This window comes from Ambystoma mexicanum, chromosome 11 (genome assembly GCF_040938575.1).
Source record: "Ambystoma mexicanum isolate Mex_15411 chromosome 11, UKY_AmexF1_1, whole genome shotgun sequence".
Taxonomy (NCBI): Eukaryota; Metazoa; Chordata; class Amphibia; order Caudata; family Ambystomatidae; genus Ambystoma; species Ambystoma mexicanum.
In genome coordinates this window covers 834038589-834056821 of record NC_090934.1, presented here as the reverse complement: position 1 = coordinate 834056821, position 18233 = coordinate 834038589, and the positions used below count along the sequence as shown (strand labels likewise).

Genomic DNA, 18233 nt, shown 5'->3' with positions numbered 1-18233 from the left:
CACTTCACAGTGCGCCATCCTCAAATAATGTAAGTGATCACAGTTGTCAATGAATGGGCATTTTGTGTGGGGACTACAGGCTTTATGGTAGCTTGTGCCACAAGCCTATGCAAACACTGTCCTCGGATTATTTTGCCCTCGTCCATGGTGAAGATATGGAGATGCCAACGTTGGGCGCTTCAAACAAATTTCAACCAACTTGCATAGTCCAGTTTCTATCATGAGCAACATCATTCGATAACTTCGTAATGACTGGTTTGGAACGAGCTGGGCCCAAACCTTATTTATTGGGCATGTATAAGGCGATTATACAGCAAGGTAGTGTTTCAAAGCGGCACGAGTGAGCAAATCTACAGTGACCATGAATAGTAAGAAAACGAACAGCGGTCCTAATAGGCCTTGTGACATTCAGAGCGTGCAAGTGCCGTGAAACAGGGACGGGGCAGATGGTAATTGCTTCCAGAATATGGACGACGAATAAAACACATCCATGTGCAGTTTCGGCAGCGGGACCTTTCTGGGAAGCACCTTTTCAGCTTAGGTTCACATGGCTGTCCAAGGGCCCCTTGTCCTTCACATTTATTTATTAATGAAGGGGCTGGCATCTTGTTCAGCCAAGCCGGAGGACTGCGTTCAACATCCTGGCCAACCATTTTGTACCTTTCTGATAGTTTGTATATTCCAGCTTTGTCTTGTGCCAACGTGAGCGTTTTTTAAACTTCAAATTGAAGAAAGGCCTCGTTGACAGTGGTTTTCGACCTACCGTGAAGTTTCACACATGCTCTGTCCAGTTAGTTTCTTTAAATGCGTTACCACCCACTGGCGATTTCATTTTCAATATTGGTTCCTGGAATAGATACACCTTCATTTCAACTATATTTTTCCAACCACAAGTACATTTGTTAAATCTGACGTATATGCATTTTTATTAGAAATCCGTGTACTGTCGTATACATTCCGTTCTAAACTTGGGAGAGCTGGGAGCTATTTAGCTCCTGGTTATATAGCCCAAGAGAGCCTAGTGGCTTGTAGCTGCTGGTTTAACTTTTTTTCTTCTCTTCTTTCCTTCTAGCTGTCTGGATTTCTTGATGTTCGGTTGCCTGGGGGGAGGGAGTTGGTAGAGTTATTGCTGTGTTTAGGTTGGCTGAGTTATTTATGCTGAAGTTACTGCAGTTCACTTTTGTTTGTTGGATCATTTGAATAAAATAGTTTTTAAAAAATCCATATGGCCTTACCTCTGCATTTAGGAATGCACACACTTGAGTACTAGGGCGCATCCAGAAGACATTTAAAACCTAATGGATGATATTTAATTGACAAAATATAGTTTGCATCTCATGTGGGAATTACATTTGCGGCGCGCTTTATAATAGCTCCTGGTTTCCAGCAGTAGCTCCTGCTTACTGGGTGATGCCAGATAACCAGAAGCTACTTTTAGCTCCTTTTAATCGAATCCTTGTTTCGATCCCTGCATTCTTTCAAGAACAGATTGACCACAGCCTGCTTAGTTGCATATTTTTCATCGTCTCCGTGTCACTGGGACCACCCTTTTCCAGTGTTTGCTTTTAGCCAGCACTGCTTTGCATGCTGGGGCATGTAGTTTTGTCATTTACGTTTGGTCTCTTCCTCAGCATGTAAAGCAGTGCTGGCTAAAAAGATAAAACGGGCAGATGGTGACTCTGATGACATGGAGGGGGAGGTGTATTGGGGGAGTTGGCAATTACAATTGTTTTTTTTTTTTTTTATGTTGTACCCTCAGTAGTGTTAGCAAGTCCTCTATTAATTACTGAACCCATTCTTCATATCCACTCCTCACATTTTATTTACACACGAAGATTATGATGTAATTTACTATTTGCATAAATGTGGATACCGTCAGTAGACTTCCATTCAAACTTTGCCTAAACTACCTATTGACACCATGAACGGAAAATGTACCCGAAACAGGGCCTGTGGTTGACTCCGCAGGTAGGGGTGGGTGATGTCCCCGAAAATGTCATTTTTCTGCGAGCTGGAAGGGTTCAGGCTTCCAGCTGCTGTAAGTGACCTTCTCATGACGAATGACCTTTTAAAGAAATACCCTTGGCAGGAGGACCTCGGATGTGCCAGGGGCCAGCTGCCTGTCAAGCCTGCTAAGCCCCCTTCAGCACGATCATGTTCTCTTAAATATGGCATAATTACACCGGGGGCAGGCATTATTAAAAGCTGAAAGGTCGTGCGGTTCAAAGAAGGGATGCGAACGAGCAGCAGGCAGTGTCCAGTATTAGCCTGCCCTTTCAGCGACCCTTCGTGCCCTTTTTCCAGGTATGCCATGGCAAACTGGCATTCGTTTTCGGAGAGCATGCCAATGTACTCCTCCCCTCACTGTAAGAGCAATGGCGCCTAAGAAATAAGAGCCCAATGAACATAAATATTTTTTTAACCTTTCTACCTGGAGAAGCAACTCCAAAATTAATTTAGCTAAAATGATAGCTTAACACCTGACTATCTATCGCCCCATAGTGAGTAGTTAGCCAGTTTTGTTTTACTTTTCCTTCTGTCACTTGTAGTGTTCCAATTAATCGCACGATTACAAGTACCAGAATGCATAGAAACGTCGTATCGGAAACACAACAGATTCGGCAGTCGAATATCAACTGCGGTCTTAAATGCCACAATAATGCTTCGATATTCCTGCAATGGTCACCATGGCATAGGGTGTGTTGCAGATGCTGCCATCATTTGCAAAGCGCAACCGCAAACCACCCAGTAAGGCCACTGTGTGTCTGGTAAGTCACCATACAGAAGGTATAGCCTCGGGTGCTTCTCTCATGTTGCAAATGCAGCTTCCAGTAATGCCATCACAGGTCTGATATAATCACTGTATGCGAGGGCAACTATATAACCCAGCTTTTTAGAGCGTTTTCTGTTCACTTACAAAAAGGTTACTAATGGAATCCTTTCCGGAAGCATTAGACTGCACATTATGGATGGACATTAGCAGTTCTTGCCCCAATAACTTTTAATATCGCATCAAATGACACAAATTCACATCATTACAAGGGAAAACGGTCATGAAAGTTCTTAATACAAAACAAAAAATCAGAGCAAAACAAACATCTGACTCCTTCAGTTCGATTGCCAGCAGGGGCCACCAACTGCTACTAGAGCAGTACAGCTTGTTAATCTTAGGAAATAATGTCTGAAGAATAAAGGCGAGAATGCCACCTCACTGTGGTAAATGTGTATGTAGTTGGACACATTTGCTGTCTACCACTATCCACTGAAGAGCAACACCTATGACCCGGGGAAACTTAAGATCTGTTTGTCCCTTATTTACTGTGAGACATTTGTAAGCACGTTTCATGTCGGAGTCAATGCTAAATTAGTTTTTTCCCCTTCTGTTTATCAGCTGATCTAAGATGTCGTGCATGAAGGAACAACTGATCATCAATATTTTGAAAGACGAACATGCCCCCGCTCAAAACAAGATCACGGTTGTCGGCGTTGGCGCAGTGGGCATGGCCTGCGCCATGAGTATCCTGATGAAGGTATGGCAAAATATAACCAAAACCTTGACTGTTCTTACAGCACACAAACTAAATTGCCTCTTGGTGCTTTAAAAATAAATATTCTTGCTAAACTCAGTGGTACTTATTTTATTAAGCTCTGTAGGATGAAGGGCTGAGTCTGTGCATCTGACATTCACTTCCCTTTCGTCCAGTTTGACAGACTTTTTGCAGGAGTCGCTCAACCTAATGCTGTATCTGTTTATCTGTAACACTGTACACCTGCACTTGTCCTTTTATAATTCCCTCTAGGCTATAACTCGCGAGTCAGGGGTTTGCAACCTTTGGCTCTCCACAGGTTTTGGACTTGAACCCTAACCAGCATAGTTAATGGTAAAGGATCATGGGCATCTTTGTCTGCGATATCTGGGGAGACTCTCGTTACACCCACATGCTCTAGCTAACCTGTCTTTTTCTAAAACAGAGTGAAGATCTTGTTGCAGAATCAGGAGCCATGTCTCAGCCCAACCAGATGCAGCCACATTGGGTTCCCCCCCCCCCCTGGATACCAGCACTTCCTCTTAGTGGTCCAAGCTTCAAGGAAAAATACATTTCTCTTGGGAATGTACCCCAGGCACCTTCCATAACTACCTAGTACTATGCCCCCAACAGAACCATACGCCCAGCGATTGACACTCTATAAGACAGTAGGTTCCCTTTTACAATTGGAGAATCAAACGACCCTGTAAGACGGACAACTGCACTCTCGGTTTGGATAAACCTGAGAATGGAAAGCAGAGTTAACTATGTCCAGTTCGGGATAATGCTATGCAGACTCTCTTGTGTACTCTCGTGGACCTCCTGTTTTTGTTGTCACGTTCCTAGGGATGCAAGATATTATTCACCGTCTCCTGTCTGCACAGTAGTTTCAATATTTGCAGTCGACCAAGGCTTGATACACACAGTACTAAAGAAATAAATGGAACATGTAATAAAGAGCGACCTTTCCTGAACATAGTTAAATAACCTCGCTATCTACTTTTCCTGTAGATATGTGCTTATTTAGATAATGCACTCCTATATGTAATGCAGAAAATCCAGATTGCTTTATCAAATCTCGACCTGGGAGGCGCTGGGAAACGTAAACACGCGTGCAGGGCGGGACTATTGCTTGCAATGTTGCATCATGCAATAATCCATTAATCAGTTACATAACCGAGATAAAAAATGAAACCAGTTGTAAGATACATTGTGTCTAAAGGTTTGCAGGAAACATGCACTGGCCATGCTTCAGCCTCTTGCTGATAAACTCCATTGGTTGCTGCCCTGCTCCAGTGGGGTTTCTTGTGACCTCCTCCAGTTGGACATAGTTGAATTTCAGTGCCAATAAGGTCGATTAACCCATTTAAACCTTTGCATATTTGATCATTAGTAGGAATTCATTTTGAGTAACCTTTTTCATAAGAGTATCACTATAAAGATTACATGTGCTATCTAGTCTGTCACTGAACACCCATCTCTAGTTTTATGGCTGGGCAGTCTCATTTGAAGCTTTGCTTTCCACTGTAGAGAATATCTCGTGCCACTGAGAGCTAAGGTCTGCCACAGCCATGCACAGTTTGGATGCAACCTGTAAAATAGGGTGCTTTGTAAATGTTTGTTAAATGAAGGATAGCATTTTGAGTAACGGAGCAGGACTCTTGTGCAAAAAATTGGTTAAAAGCACTGATGAGCAGCTCGTTGGCTGTGCCAGCTTTTGGCCACATACAGCACTAAATTTTAGTTGTGATATTGAAGAGCACATACAGTTAAGAAGAAAACCTCACCCAAGCGCCTGCAATACAAAGCTCTAGATTGATGTTTCAAAGATTTGATTAGATAATTTGCTTCTATAATCTAGCATCCCAATGCTAGTTTATCACGGCACCACCCTTTCCTCAGTTGAATTCATGCAAAGGAATATTTCTATTTTGTCATTGAACTGCAAACCTCTGTAATTGTATATTGAGAGATGCATAGCCTGCAGTGTCGACCAATTACACACGCTGCTTGATATGCAGAGTAGCCTTTTGGGAGTTCAACAAAGGAGAGAGGACACTGGTTAATGCAAGAAGTTCAGTGAAAGGAGAAGGCTTGGTGGACGCTTGCACAATGCGCTGACATAAAAGGGGCCAGAGGTTTTCTGTGTGCCCTCTGGAAAGGGGAACCTAACACATGAGCTTACTGTATCATCTTGCCGTTTGTAAAAGAGACATGCGTTTCAGTATTCAAACTTGTGAAAATTCATAGTTGAGGTCTGTATCTAGGGTAACGGGTAGCTGGGCAACAAGGAAGACTTTATTTTTTAAAATAAAGCATGGAATTGCAGACACGAGTTCCATAACATGTATTTGTTCATATTCTCCGACAATCACTAACCTGCTGAGTTTGACCTGATTCCTAGCTCAGGTTCCAATATTAGACACTAGAAGATTGGCATTAAGGGAGTCCTCTGCATTCATGGATTGGCCTAGCTTAAGGGGGGCAGTCTTACACTCTTACTGGTGGTGCTTCACTTTTTCTTCAAATTCTTGTTGAGGTGCTTGTTGCTTCTGAGTCTTAGCCCTGGGTGGCTCTACCTTGCTTCTTAAAGGTCCCTCGACATCAGATTTGTAAGTAAATGGTGGCAGCCAGGGTATTTTGGGAAATCTGCAATCTGCTGAACGGTTAATGGGTAACTGAAGTTTATTGCAGCCTGTAGTGAGATTGTAAATATACAGTCTTAGTAGTAACACAGAATATGTCTGCTCAGGGGTTACCAGTCATTTGGTCGAAAACCAAATGGTCGAATGACCATTTGATCGAAGTAAAATGGTCGAAACAAAAGGTCGAATTATTTTTTATTTATTTTATGGGGGGGGGCTCCCCAAGCCCCCTTTTTCTTTATTAAAAAATATTTTTTAAGCAACCAAAACTAAACAAAATATATAAATAAATTCGACCTTTTTTGTCTACCATTTTGATTCGATCAAATGGTCATTCGACCATTTATTTTTGACCAAATGACCGGACACCCTGCTCAGGTGGGCCCAGCACCACAGATGTAATGTCTTGTGGGTATCGTGTGACAGGAGGGAATCCAACGGGTGTGAATTATGACCTACACATAGGACTCCGATAGTGCTGAAGGGAAAACTCTGAAGCGCAATGAAGAGGGAAAACGCATGCAAAATGTAACGGGCAGAGTTCTCATTTAGCCTAAAAGCAGGTTGATGGATCAATATACCACATTCCCTTGTTTTTTACAGTAGCAAGCCATTTTGTGCCTCTTTATAAAAATACCATGATTGCCCTGTGCAATGACCCTGCCTGAGACCAATACTGTTTACTGTTTTTACCACATAGTACTGCTTACACAGAGTTAAAAAAAACCTTCTTGCTTTGCACTCTGAGATTAGTGAAGGATTACCTGACCAGATTTTAGTAACCTAACCCTACTGCCAGTGAACCTGCTTATGTTCACCTATCCCCACTACAGTGAGAGGGGTCAGACTTGTGACTAAGGTGATCACGGGTGTTTGTTTACAATAAAAACGCCTGTCTAGCCCTACCGCTATGAGGGAAGTTACCTGCTTAAACTAAAACGAATGGTGCTTGTCAAAAGTCCAAAAGAAAGGGTGCTTAGTCCAAATCCTTTTCAGCTAACTGGCCCTTCCACTTGTTCTGCCTCCCTATACACACACCACTGTCCGCAGTGATTTCTTCTGATCTACAGGGTAGCAAAGTCACTACTTCCCCAGCCTTTTCATAATAGGACAAATAAGCTACTGCTTTAGATTAAGCCCTGAAGATGTATGCTTATTTTACTTTGAAACTAAACAGAAAGGATCCCTGAGCAATAGCCTGTGTTTGGCTTCTGCATGGCCCAACACTTGGATTTCTTCTCCACGATGCAGATTTGAAAATGTTGTCGAATTATGGGTTTCTCCAACAAGGGTTTTTATTTATGTATACTTTAATGTGATATAGATTGAAAGAAAATTCAATCTTTACACATAATAAACAATTATACATTAAGATGAGTAAAAGACAATAAACGAATAATGTTCAAGAAAAAGGAAAAGAAAATTAAATGAACAGATAAAATGTCATGTATCAAATTAAGAATGGGCAATATTATCTTTTCCCAACGTTCTATGCAAACTTGTACACTTGAAATAAGTCTACATCTTTCCAAGGCTACTCCCATAGAGATCATATGTTAATAAAGATTTGCAGTGTACCTACCACAAGTCCCACAATGGCATATATTTTCTTCACATTGCGGTTCTCAAGTTAATCAAATCAATGGGCCCAACTTTAATTTGATTTTCAGCCATATGTTATAGAGGGCTACGAACAAATGCATGTTACAGGTGTTTGTGCAATGTAGCCAGAATGACATTTCGCAGATGGTTTGGGGGTTATGTACAAATTCACCAAGATGTAATTCTATTGTACTAGTTAATGTCTGGCATTCCGTTAAAAGATGTTTTTGCCGTCTCCAAAAATTCAGATGACTTACAGAGGCGACAAACTCGCTCTAGGACAGGAATATTTTTCCTGGCTCCCAGGTTCCTCAGAGTAGGTAGTTGTTCCAATCTAAACAAAAGTGATGAAACGTCTTGAGTCTTTTAGTAGGACAAAGATTTAAATATGCTTGGGGCTTCATGTAGGTGTACAATCTGTATTTGATAAATTGATAGCTCTTTAGAGTACTCGGATGTGCAAAGCTCTCAAGCCAATCCCAGAGGTCCACCCTTTTCCCAAGTGCATTTTGAATTTCCTTATGTAGGCTATCCCTCTGTGTGTCCATCCTATGTCAGCAAGAAATTTTGTCCTAGATTTAAAGAAGGGTGAAGTGGTATGGTTTTTAACCACTTCCTGGTATATCACAGACAATAACGGATTAGAACAGCAACTGGTCATCTTGAGGAAGAACCCGGCTCTCCTGTTGAGTACTATTGCTTTTAGTGAAGGTAGGCTCAATTCTAGTCTTATCAAGGCCATTGGCACTCCTGGGGGCAGCCCCAGTATAAGATGCCAAAATGTATCCTCCATCACTTGAAGCCAAGATAAATCAAAAGAGAGGAGGGCCTCAAGGCCGTAAGTGAGCATAGGTGTAAACCCTTGTATCTAAAGGTGCCGTGTTCTCCCCCCCCCCCCAGAGCGTGAAACCACCCTGCTTGTTTGAGAATGCAGAAATAAGTGCAGTAACTTGCCCTGATTTTGCGTCCTTGTCTGCAGGAACGGTAAGCACCGTTAGGCTCAATTTCTACTCCGAGGTAACGATCGGAGGGTGCATAAGGTATATTTGTTTTACCCACCATCAGGTTAACTCGGATGCTCTTTTCCCCATGAATCTGAGCACTTTGGTCTTGTCTAGGTTGATAGTCAGACCATTAGCACTAAGTGGTAGCGGAGCGCCAAAGCCCACTAATGGTGTTCTCAAATACTACCAAGTCATCAGCATATGTTAGTACTGTGCAACGTGCCTCACCAATTTTCAGCGGGCAATTGTCAACTTCAGCTAGAACTGCCAGGATGTCATAAACCTAGATTGTAGATAAGGGGTGAAGTGACACATCCCTGTTTTATCCCCCTATTTTGAGTCACTTTTTTGGTCATATTGCCTTCTTGATTAACCTGAGTCGGGCCGTAGTATTTTGGTGCAGGAGTCTCAGATAATACAAGAGACCTCCCGGGCATCCCATTGATTCAAGTTTCAACCACAATCTTTCTCTGGTTATGGAATCGAAAGCAGCCTTGAAGTCCATGTATAAGGCATACAGGAGGCTGCCCCTTATTGACCGGTGTTTGTCCATCGCCATAAGATTGTGAGAGGTAGAGAAATCCCGCCGAAATCCACACTGGAATTTGCGGAGTATGTTGGCCTCATCTACCCATTTCTGCACTTCGCTTAACAGCAATGAAGCAAAGAGTTTTCCTGTTATATCCAGCATAGAGAGGAGCCTATAGTTATTGGGATGTGCACGGTTACCCTTTTTAAAAATAGGAATAAGGATTGCTGTTTGCCAAGATTGGGGGATTCTCCCCTGCGCTAAGATCTTTTCAAAAAGTACGGAGAATAACTCTGCCCAAAATTCAGGGTAATTCTTAATTACTGCATTAGCCAGCCCATTGGGGCCAGGGCCTCTTGAGGACTTAAGAGCTTTTATTTTGTTCAAAATGACCACAGAGGATACTTCAAAAGGCGGGTAAATAGGGGCCTTATGCGGGGATGTAAAATGAGACTCTGTCTCCCCTGAATTACGTCCTTCTATACATTTTACCCAAACCTCTTCACTAATAGGATTGGCTAGATGGCCTTTGCCATTTTCCCTAGTCTCATTTAAGAGTGACCAGATACTGCGAGAGTTCCTAGAGCAGATAGTCTGCACTAGCCTTTGATAGGCACTATTTCTATCTGCCTTTTTTATATTCTTAATGCTGGTTTTAGCTTTTCTAACTCTCTCGCAGTAAAGGACTGCTGGTAAGTTCAAGGTCTTGATACTACGGATTTCAGCTCTCAGCCCTCTTAGTCGCCCCTATAATAAAGGAATTAGAGATGCTAACGCCCTCTGTTCTTAACATGTAGCCCATTTTAGCCGCAGCATATTTTCCCGAAAATGCCAGAATCCATTCCTCAATGGCATTAACGGTCATGATGTTAAAATCCAGAAAGCTAGCAGAGAAAGTGGGTTTCAGGGCTTCCGTAGCCGATCTAATATTCTTTTCAGACCAGAAAATTCTTTACCCGCGCTATTGGTGTTAATGCTGCCAATATTCAGTGTGGAGGAGGCATGACTTGGTAATCGGAGAAGACATTGTGAGCATCACATGATCACTCCAGTTGTTGTTGATCACTTTAATATCAGCTACTTTTGACTGCATCTCGGGGGCACATGAATATGTAGTCCCGAGTGCTGGAAACTGTCCAGTTGTCCAGGTATGTTTCCCCATCCTATCGCCAGGCGTACGGCCATTTATCATCTCAAGGTCCCAAAAAGCGAACAATTGTAACCAACCTAGCCCCTCGACCTCCCTTTTCTCGTAAGTCATTAGACATTGTGTACTAAGATTAGGGTTAGACGATGTATGGCCCTCACCAGTCATATGGCAATTAAGTCCCCCATGACCACTACTGCTGCATTACCAGGTTTCGTTGTCCAAGATGACATTAGATCCTAGAATGCTTCTTGTAAGGATTCTCTAATAACTGCTCCTGGTGGATTGTAAAGGTTAACAAGGAGGAACCTAAAAGAACAGCTTTCCTTTCCGTACTCAATCTCTACTGCCATGAGGTAATCCTCAGAATTGCAATGAATCCTTCGAGATACCACCGTGTTAACCACCCCGATGAGTAAATCCCCAAAGGGGCGGCCCCTTGTACCCCCTTTCGCGCCTTGAAACACCTGTGTATAGGCGCGTTACAAATATCATATCATACCCCGTTTTGCAAATGATTGCTACACAACAAATCCATCCCATAACAAGGGATCCATTGCCCGGGGTCTCTTGGAGACAAATACAGCTGTTTTTAGACAAAAGGTCAACAGAACCCTCTGATCTCAATAAGTGGGCAAAGCCTCTGCAGTTCCATGAAAGAAATGAAAAAGCTCAATGATTACTCCGGAGAGGGATTCCATCAGCCATGTAAGTACTTGCTGTACTTCAGCGAGTTCAAGGTTTTTCACTTCAGCTGGCTTAAGACCATTAGATACGGGGTCTGGAGCTGAAGTATCATCTGGGTCAATGCAAGGTCTCTCATTCGGATCCACGTCATTCGGATCCACGTCAATATCAATGTCAACTGCCCTAGTTCCTCTTTGTATTTCCTGATCAGCCGTGCTGTTGACAGAGAGTACAATGTAGGGCTTAGACGTTGGGACCTAATCAAAGGTTCTACGAACAAGAAGTCATCAGATTTCAATACTCGGAGTTGGGGAATGCAATAGTCTGACCAATAACTCAGATCACGCAAGCCAAGTGTTTTTACTGCTCTGATATAAGTTCTTAAAACAGGTGCGATTCTCGTTGATGCCCTTAGGATCGTTCCCTGGTACAGGTGAGGCAAGCACTAGTATGTGTCCCTCGTCTGCAGATGATGATGGTTGCTTAGTGCATACTGGCAAGCTAGGTTCAAGCCCCAGGCCCAGGTCTTCCAAAAAGTCCTTGTCTACAACCAGACTGATGGATTTCTCTTCGGGCACTAGCCAGCTAGTAAGGAGTCCTTTGGTCGTTGAAGCCTGTGCAGCTGCTCTAGTTAGTCTTTTCTTGGCTTTTTTTTGAGCGTGTGTCCAACCCTATCCGTGGCACAGCATTAGAGGGTGAGGCACTAGTTTTAGATTTTTTATTTTTGTGCCTTCGCCAGTTTACGTTGCTTCCATGAGAAGAAAACGTAGGGGCTTTGTACCGTCTCAAGGTCACCAACATTCTCCTGGGGTGCGTCATAGGCTCCAGCGCTGATGATGGAGTCTAATGGTTTTACTTCAGCTTCTTCATTATTATCCTGCTCTTCTCCTCCTTCCACAATGTGTAGGGTGTCGGATAAGTTAACTTCCGCCTCTTCACGGAGATGATCCTTCTGATCTAGTGCCATAGTGAGGGTGTTAGTCGGGATACGACCTGACATTTGCAGTAAGATCTTAAGCGCAAATTGTAGAGCAGCAACTGATGATTGAAGCTCAGCAATCTCAGTTGAGCCAGGATATTGGTAATCCAATTCTTTGTCTGCTACATCCTCCATAGATGCCATTGCTAAGTTAGGGGAAGCAGACAGTCGTCCACTGCTTCCAATGGAGTTTAGTAGACCAGGAGTGCTCATATTGCTTGCATTATTGGGTAATGAGCCACTTACTATCGTCTGACATCCCTCTCTGAATATTTAAGCACAGGTCTAAAAGAGAATTGTTGTCAATATCATCAAAATTGGTAGTGTTCAATAAGATGCTGCCACTTGGGCCAGGGAACAACCGTTTCCTCAATTGTAGTTGAGTTTATTTCCGGCGGTGGATTCACTGGAAAAAAAACTCAGTGATAGCACCTTGGTCCACCGGCTTGGAATACTTAGCATTCTTCTTGGGTTTAGCACCCTTCGTATAAGTCTCCATGTTCTCCTTTATGGGTTGGACCTCCGTGTTCTGCAGGTTATAGTTAGAGTGAGAGGACCTTTTCCCCTGCTGCATGTCAGCGGAAGATGGCAAGTCAAAGTCTGCCAGAGTTCTCTAGTCAGAAAAAGGAAACTCTGCAATGCTGAATTTGGTTGGGGAGAGGGGGGAGAGGGGGGAGAGGGGAGACTGACTGACTCTGACTCCTGGGTGTGTGACCTTGGACCAGATTAAATTTAACAATGCAACTGTATCCGGCCTGCTCTAGTGCAGCAGGATGATACAATCATGCAGGTGCAGGGCCCTACTCTCCTCCCACACAAGTCAAAGCTAATGGAGGTTGCACAGCAATGGGGCAGGCAGAAGCTGGAACTTTCAGCAAATATATAGTGTTATCTGACTTAACACTATAATTGTGCTGCGCTCCTATATTAATGCACAACACCAGTGAGCCTCAATGGGCTCGGAGTGAAAGCCAGAAAGAGTGAAAAAGCAGCCTAATAAGTGTCACTCCCGGCTCTCCACTCGCCTCCAACCTGCGGAAAGCAAACCCTGGGCAAAAGGAGCCGGCTGAAGAAAGCACTCCCATGGCCCGCCGTAGTCTCCCAGCCGGCCCAGGGCAAGGCTTCGTGGTTGTGCCGGCGCTGAAGCCATGTGTGAAGCCGCCCAGGTCAGGTCCTCTGTAGCAGTCTCTCAATTACACCCTCGCCTGCCACCTGAGCCCGCCCCGCGTGGCACTGCTCCACTCCTTTGACAGCTCCCGTGAGCGCAGGGGGGGGCGCAGAAGAACACGCTGGTTCTGGGCTGCTATGACGGAGACGGAGCTGCATTCAGTCAGCCGTTCAGTCCGTTAGAGGAAGGGACCCTGCGGCGTGCTTACACAAGCGGAAAGTGCCGTGTTAAGCCACACCTCAAAACAGCGTGTGCAATACTACGTTGTGAGAGGCCGCCTCCGACACTGCAATAGCACTGCAACTTAAAGAACAGTTCATCGATTCCTTGGAATACATTTGCCTGCCTGCCTGCAGGTTCTGTATGCCATGGTTCTGTCTTTATATATTTCGGAAAATTTCTTCTCTCGAAGACGAGGGTTTCTTTACACAACTCCACCATTTCCCACTTGTGTTTGAACTTGTCTTTGTCTTGTATTTAAACAATTGAACCCTCCAGGTTCTCTTGCCAATTCAGACACTTAATATTTTGGGTTTCTTAGACTCTTCAAAGTCCTTCGGCTCTTGATACAGGATCTGCCCATCAGGTTTTCTGGGCCCTTGTAACCCCTGTGGCTTCTCCAGCATTGTGTCAATGTCTTTCGGTTTCCCCAGGCTCCTCAGTTTGCTGGCTCTCTAATGGACTTGCTTTAACTCTATTCAGGTTTTTTTGTGCTCTGGTAACCCTTATGGCAGTCCCTCCCTCTCAAAGGCATTCATTCTTTGGTAGCGTTTGCTTCCCTTATGTTAGTTTCTCAGGGCTCACTGAAGCCTTATGACCCTCTGATAGGCTGGTTTATCAGGCTCCCGTAACCTCGCTGGCTTCCCCAGCCTTGAGTGCCTCTCAACTGCGTTTCCTGTAGCGGTCACTTTCCTTCTGTTGCTCATCTCAGCAGCAAATGCACTTCTCATGCAGAGCTCGGGGATCCGGACTCGCCTCTGCAGTCTGGTCGCTGTCGATTACTGGGCCTCAGTCTGGTTTCTCCATCAGAGGCTCACCTCTGACTAAGTCTTACTACTTGCATAGGAGCGTCTCTTGAAGCCAAAGTTCATCTTGGGTTTTATATACGTCATCTGAAACAAAATGGGCGTGTCCGAGTTCAGGCGAGATCCAACATTACCTGAAACCAAAGAGATTGAGGAACTGTTGCTACTTGGTGGATTCAAAACAGAAGTGGGAGTTCTCTATTAGAATAGAGTCCTTGTGCCCTGGAGGGGAGTCACTCCTAGTGAGCTACCACTTGCCCAGGCCCCTAGGGAGGTTTGGGCTGAGCGGTCTTCGCCCCCCCCACCCCCCAGGGGAGAAGGGATGAATACTCTGGATTCATCACAGAGGCCAATTTCTGTAAATGAATATTCAAACTGTCTGTTCAGTTTCTTCATAATCTTAGGGTCATTTAATTTTTAAATGTTGTTTACCGGAATAAACCTGTTTCAAAGGGCATGAAGTTTTACACCTTAGTTAGCACACTACAAATTCTAAATGAATTGCAACATTTCTTGGAGGACTTTTCAGCAGCACAGAGGAAACAACACAATTTTACAGTTATTTCTCCATAATTAATAACCCAACCATCACTTCACGTTGGCCATCGATCCAGAGCCTAAAACATCAGACTTCTGATTCCCAGAGGTTGCTCTTCATTCTCTGGTCCTCACCCAAGAGCACATATTAATGTTCAAAATCATTCAAGTACTCCTGTTAGTTCCCATTTCCAATAGCGATTCAAAAGGCCAGATCACTCTTTGTTACAAGGCTTTCACCATTCTGGAGCTGTATTGGCTCTACCCCACATTCCCTACCTCGTCAGCGACCTCCACTGGTAAAGGAGACCATCTGAAAAAAGGAGGGATTCACCGCTAGAGATGACTACCCTTAAAGGCATTGTAGGTCTTGTGTGACTCTGATTATTTTACAAGATTTGATCTTTGTATTCGACCTAGGACGACAATGGCCAAGTACATTGTATTTTAGGCGTCCTTGGATTTTTAATGTTTTTGTTATGTAATTTTATCCGGCAGGTGAGTATGTTGTTGGCTTGATTTCCGGAGGACTTTTGGATATCCATTGCACCTCCCTAGCCTCATGAGAAAGGGCTCCCCCTTCGGGAGAAGTGACAATCCTTAACAAATCGTCACATAAATATTACACCCCCGTCTGTTCTTGCAATCATGTTTATACCTAAATACGCACAGAGCATACTCATTTCTTAACCTGTTCTTCCTTTGTAGGATTTGGCTGATGAACTCGCACTCGTTGATGTCATCGAGGACAAGCTGAAGGGAGAAATGATGGACCTCCAGCATGGGAGTCTCTTCCTCCGGACGCCAAAAATAGTCTCTGGCAAAGGTCATTATTTCTAAAAAAAAAATTTTATACTTTCGTGTTGAAGGCCCAGGGTTTTGTCTACAAACTTGCATGAACTTTTAGTATAGATTTTTTTATTTATAGATTGCAAAGAATGTCATTTTCTTGGACTGGCAGTTGGCGCCGGAAAGTCATTTGACATCACGTTCAGTTTACAAAATACCTCTACTCTTAACCCCAACATACTATACCTCCATTCTCCCTACTCTCACCAACCCTACCTCCTCTCTACCCCTGCTCTTCTAGCTCACGCTATCGCTTTATTTACCCTCTTCGTCATTCGTATGTCCTCTTGCTCCTCATCAATGGCACCCTCTCTCAATCCTTTCCTCCCTTACTCTATTCAGCTTCTTTCTCATTCTCTTGCACACATGTACCCCCTTATTGCATCCGTCTTTGAAACGTTGCACCCTCTTCCTTGCATCCTGGTGCCTATCAATGTGAAGGACCACAGTAAACGCCAAAAATATTATTTGCCAATGCCTGTTTTGTGATGAAACCATTCCTTATGACAGAGGGCTAAGATTTCTATCTATGGTTAAGCAATTTACAGAACTTGCGGAAACCTTAATGTTTCTGTTCTTCCATCCCAGTAAGGCAGGTGCCCGATGTGTGCAGATAGACTTTCCTTCCTAGTTTCTGAGCGATTCGAGTCTACAGAATGAGTTTACGGCTGCAGTAAGTGAGTCTGGAACAACGGCTCCCTCTATACAGGCGGAAGTTAACTTGGTCTCACAGAGAAGAACTACGATTTTTAGAAACTCTTAAATGCGTGCAGCCTGTTGTATTCAAGCGCCGCGTGCTAACAAACCTTTCATGAATGTACACAGAAGGGTAGTGTTTAGGCCATTTCTGTCCTGTGCGCCTGATGTCGGTTCTGAGTTCCGCATGAACTAGTCCATGCTTGTGCCCTTCTAATGTCTTTAGCACAGCGTCACAGCTTTATAGGGTAAAGTTGGGAGTGTCAAATCTATCATGGAGAATTAACTCGGGTTTCAGATCTTATTACTACTTCTCAATAAGCCATTGGCAGCATAACCGAAGGGTGGGCATTCTAAAAGAAGCGTGGGATTGACATGCATGCACTTAGGAAATGTTCCCTAGGCCGAGCTCTGAAAAGCAGCTATGTTTTGAAGTGCACCCACCTTCAAAGTGTATGGTGGTTATGGTAGCTAAATATGCCAATGGATACTGCCTTAAGGAACCGTCGGATTGGTTACTTTTGACTCTAGCCTGCTCGCTTTGTATGATTAAGTGCATGTTACTCCATACCTTATTATTGCTGCAATATAAGGAGTTACCCACCTGTATTAGTTGATTTGCACATTTTTTAAAAAAATGTTTAGCTTCACTAGGCAAAGGTGGTAGACCATGAACATCTCTTCAGGCGCGTGTCTTCATTAGGCACTCCATTGCTGATGTCTGTAGCTAAATGACATCTTTTATTCAGCTCTAAACCCTAGATGCACATCCTCTCAATCTATAATACGCCCTGCTGCAGTAGCTATCTTTCACTTAGTAGTTACATTTTATGTTCGTCTTTATAATTTGGCCAGAATAAAGAAATAACCATTGTTCTTTGCGAGAGTTTACGGGTGCAATGGATTCTGCCACTGCTTTTCCATGCCACTTTGACTTTTTGAGGGTAGTGGCTGCCAGAACCGTCGATCCGAGGATTGAGAAACAATTGTGCCTCGCGGTGCTTACCCAACCTGGGTGCCAAGGGAGGTAAATGCAACTCGGGTGCCCTGTTAGTCGCTTGGCAACCACATTCTTTTATCAGTCATTCACTTTAGTTGGTCTGTAAAAGGCACTGGAGTTCATATGCGAACTGTCTCGGTGATGGTGGAGTGTTGGCTTAATTAGCAGGATTTCATACAATCTGTCGTGATTCTGTTGACCTACTTTATACTCCTGCAACAATCTGGATTTATTATTTGGATACCGTTGCCCTCCCAACAGGCAAGTGAAGGGGTGGGGGACATCAATGTCTAGGGAAATTCTCCAGTTGCTTTTCAACACGCGTTTAATGAGCACGAAATGGCTACTGGTGTGTAGCAGCTTTGTTAGTTGTATGCAGCGTTATCGTTTACCTACTTGGCTTCCTGCCAACACATTTGTTATCAGAATGGTTGTTATGTACACTAACGTGCACTGCTGCTGATGCAAGAGGAGTGCTAACACGTTAAAAAAGTTAGCCATCATTTCACTTTAAAAAACGACACACTTAATATTTTGTCAGTGTTTCACCTAGAAAGCCATTTTTTGATTTTGACACCTTGAATAACTTCATTAAGATATACGTTTACCTCGCGTGGGCCCTTCACCTTTTGCAGTTGGCTGTTCGTCATTGTGCTATTCGTAGAGATCCCTCATGAAGATAGAAACGTCTGCACACCCTATTGCTCTACACGTTATTTTATTTTTTTTTAAATGGTTGTGTATTGTGAAATTTTCTTTATGCTGGCTCTGCCTCTAAACATTCAAACGTCTGCAAAGCCAGCCTGCCCATCGCCAAGAGAGCCATGGAAACTTAATA

General features: G+C 43.7%; 1 protein-coding gene across 1 annotated transcript in view; it reads left to right on the top strand.

Moving 5' to 3' along the window:
• The window catches only part of LDHA (lactate dehydrogenase A), a 33188-nt gene that overhangs the window by 3005 nt on the left and 11950 nt on the right, over positions 1-18233 (top strand). Inside the window, exons 2-3 of the mRNA XM_069623784.1 lie at positions 3392-3530; positions 15559-15676. Coding sequence (XP_069479885.1) covers positions 3402-3530; positions 15559-15676 — 247 coding nt within the window. The 5' untranslated portion in view covers positions 3392-3401. The remainder of the gene's footprint in view (positions 1-3391; positions 3531-15558; positions 15677-18233) is intronic.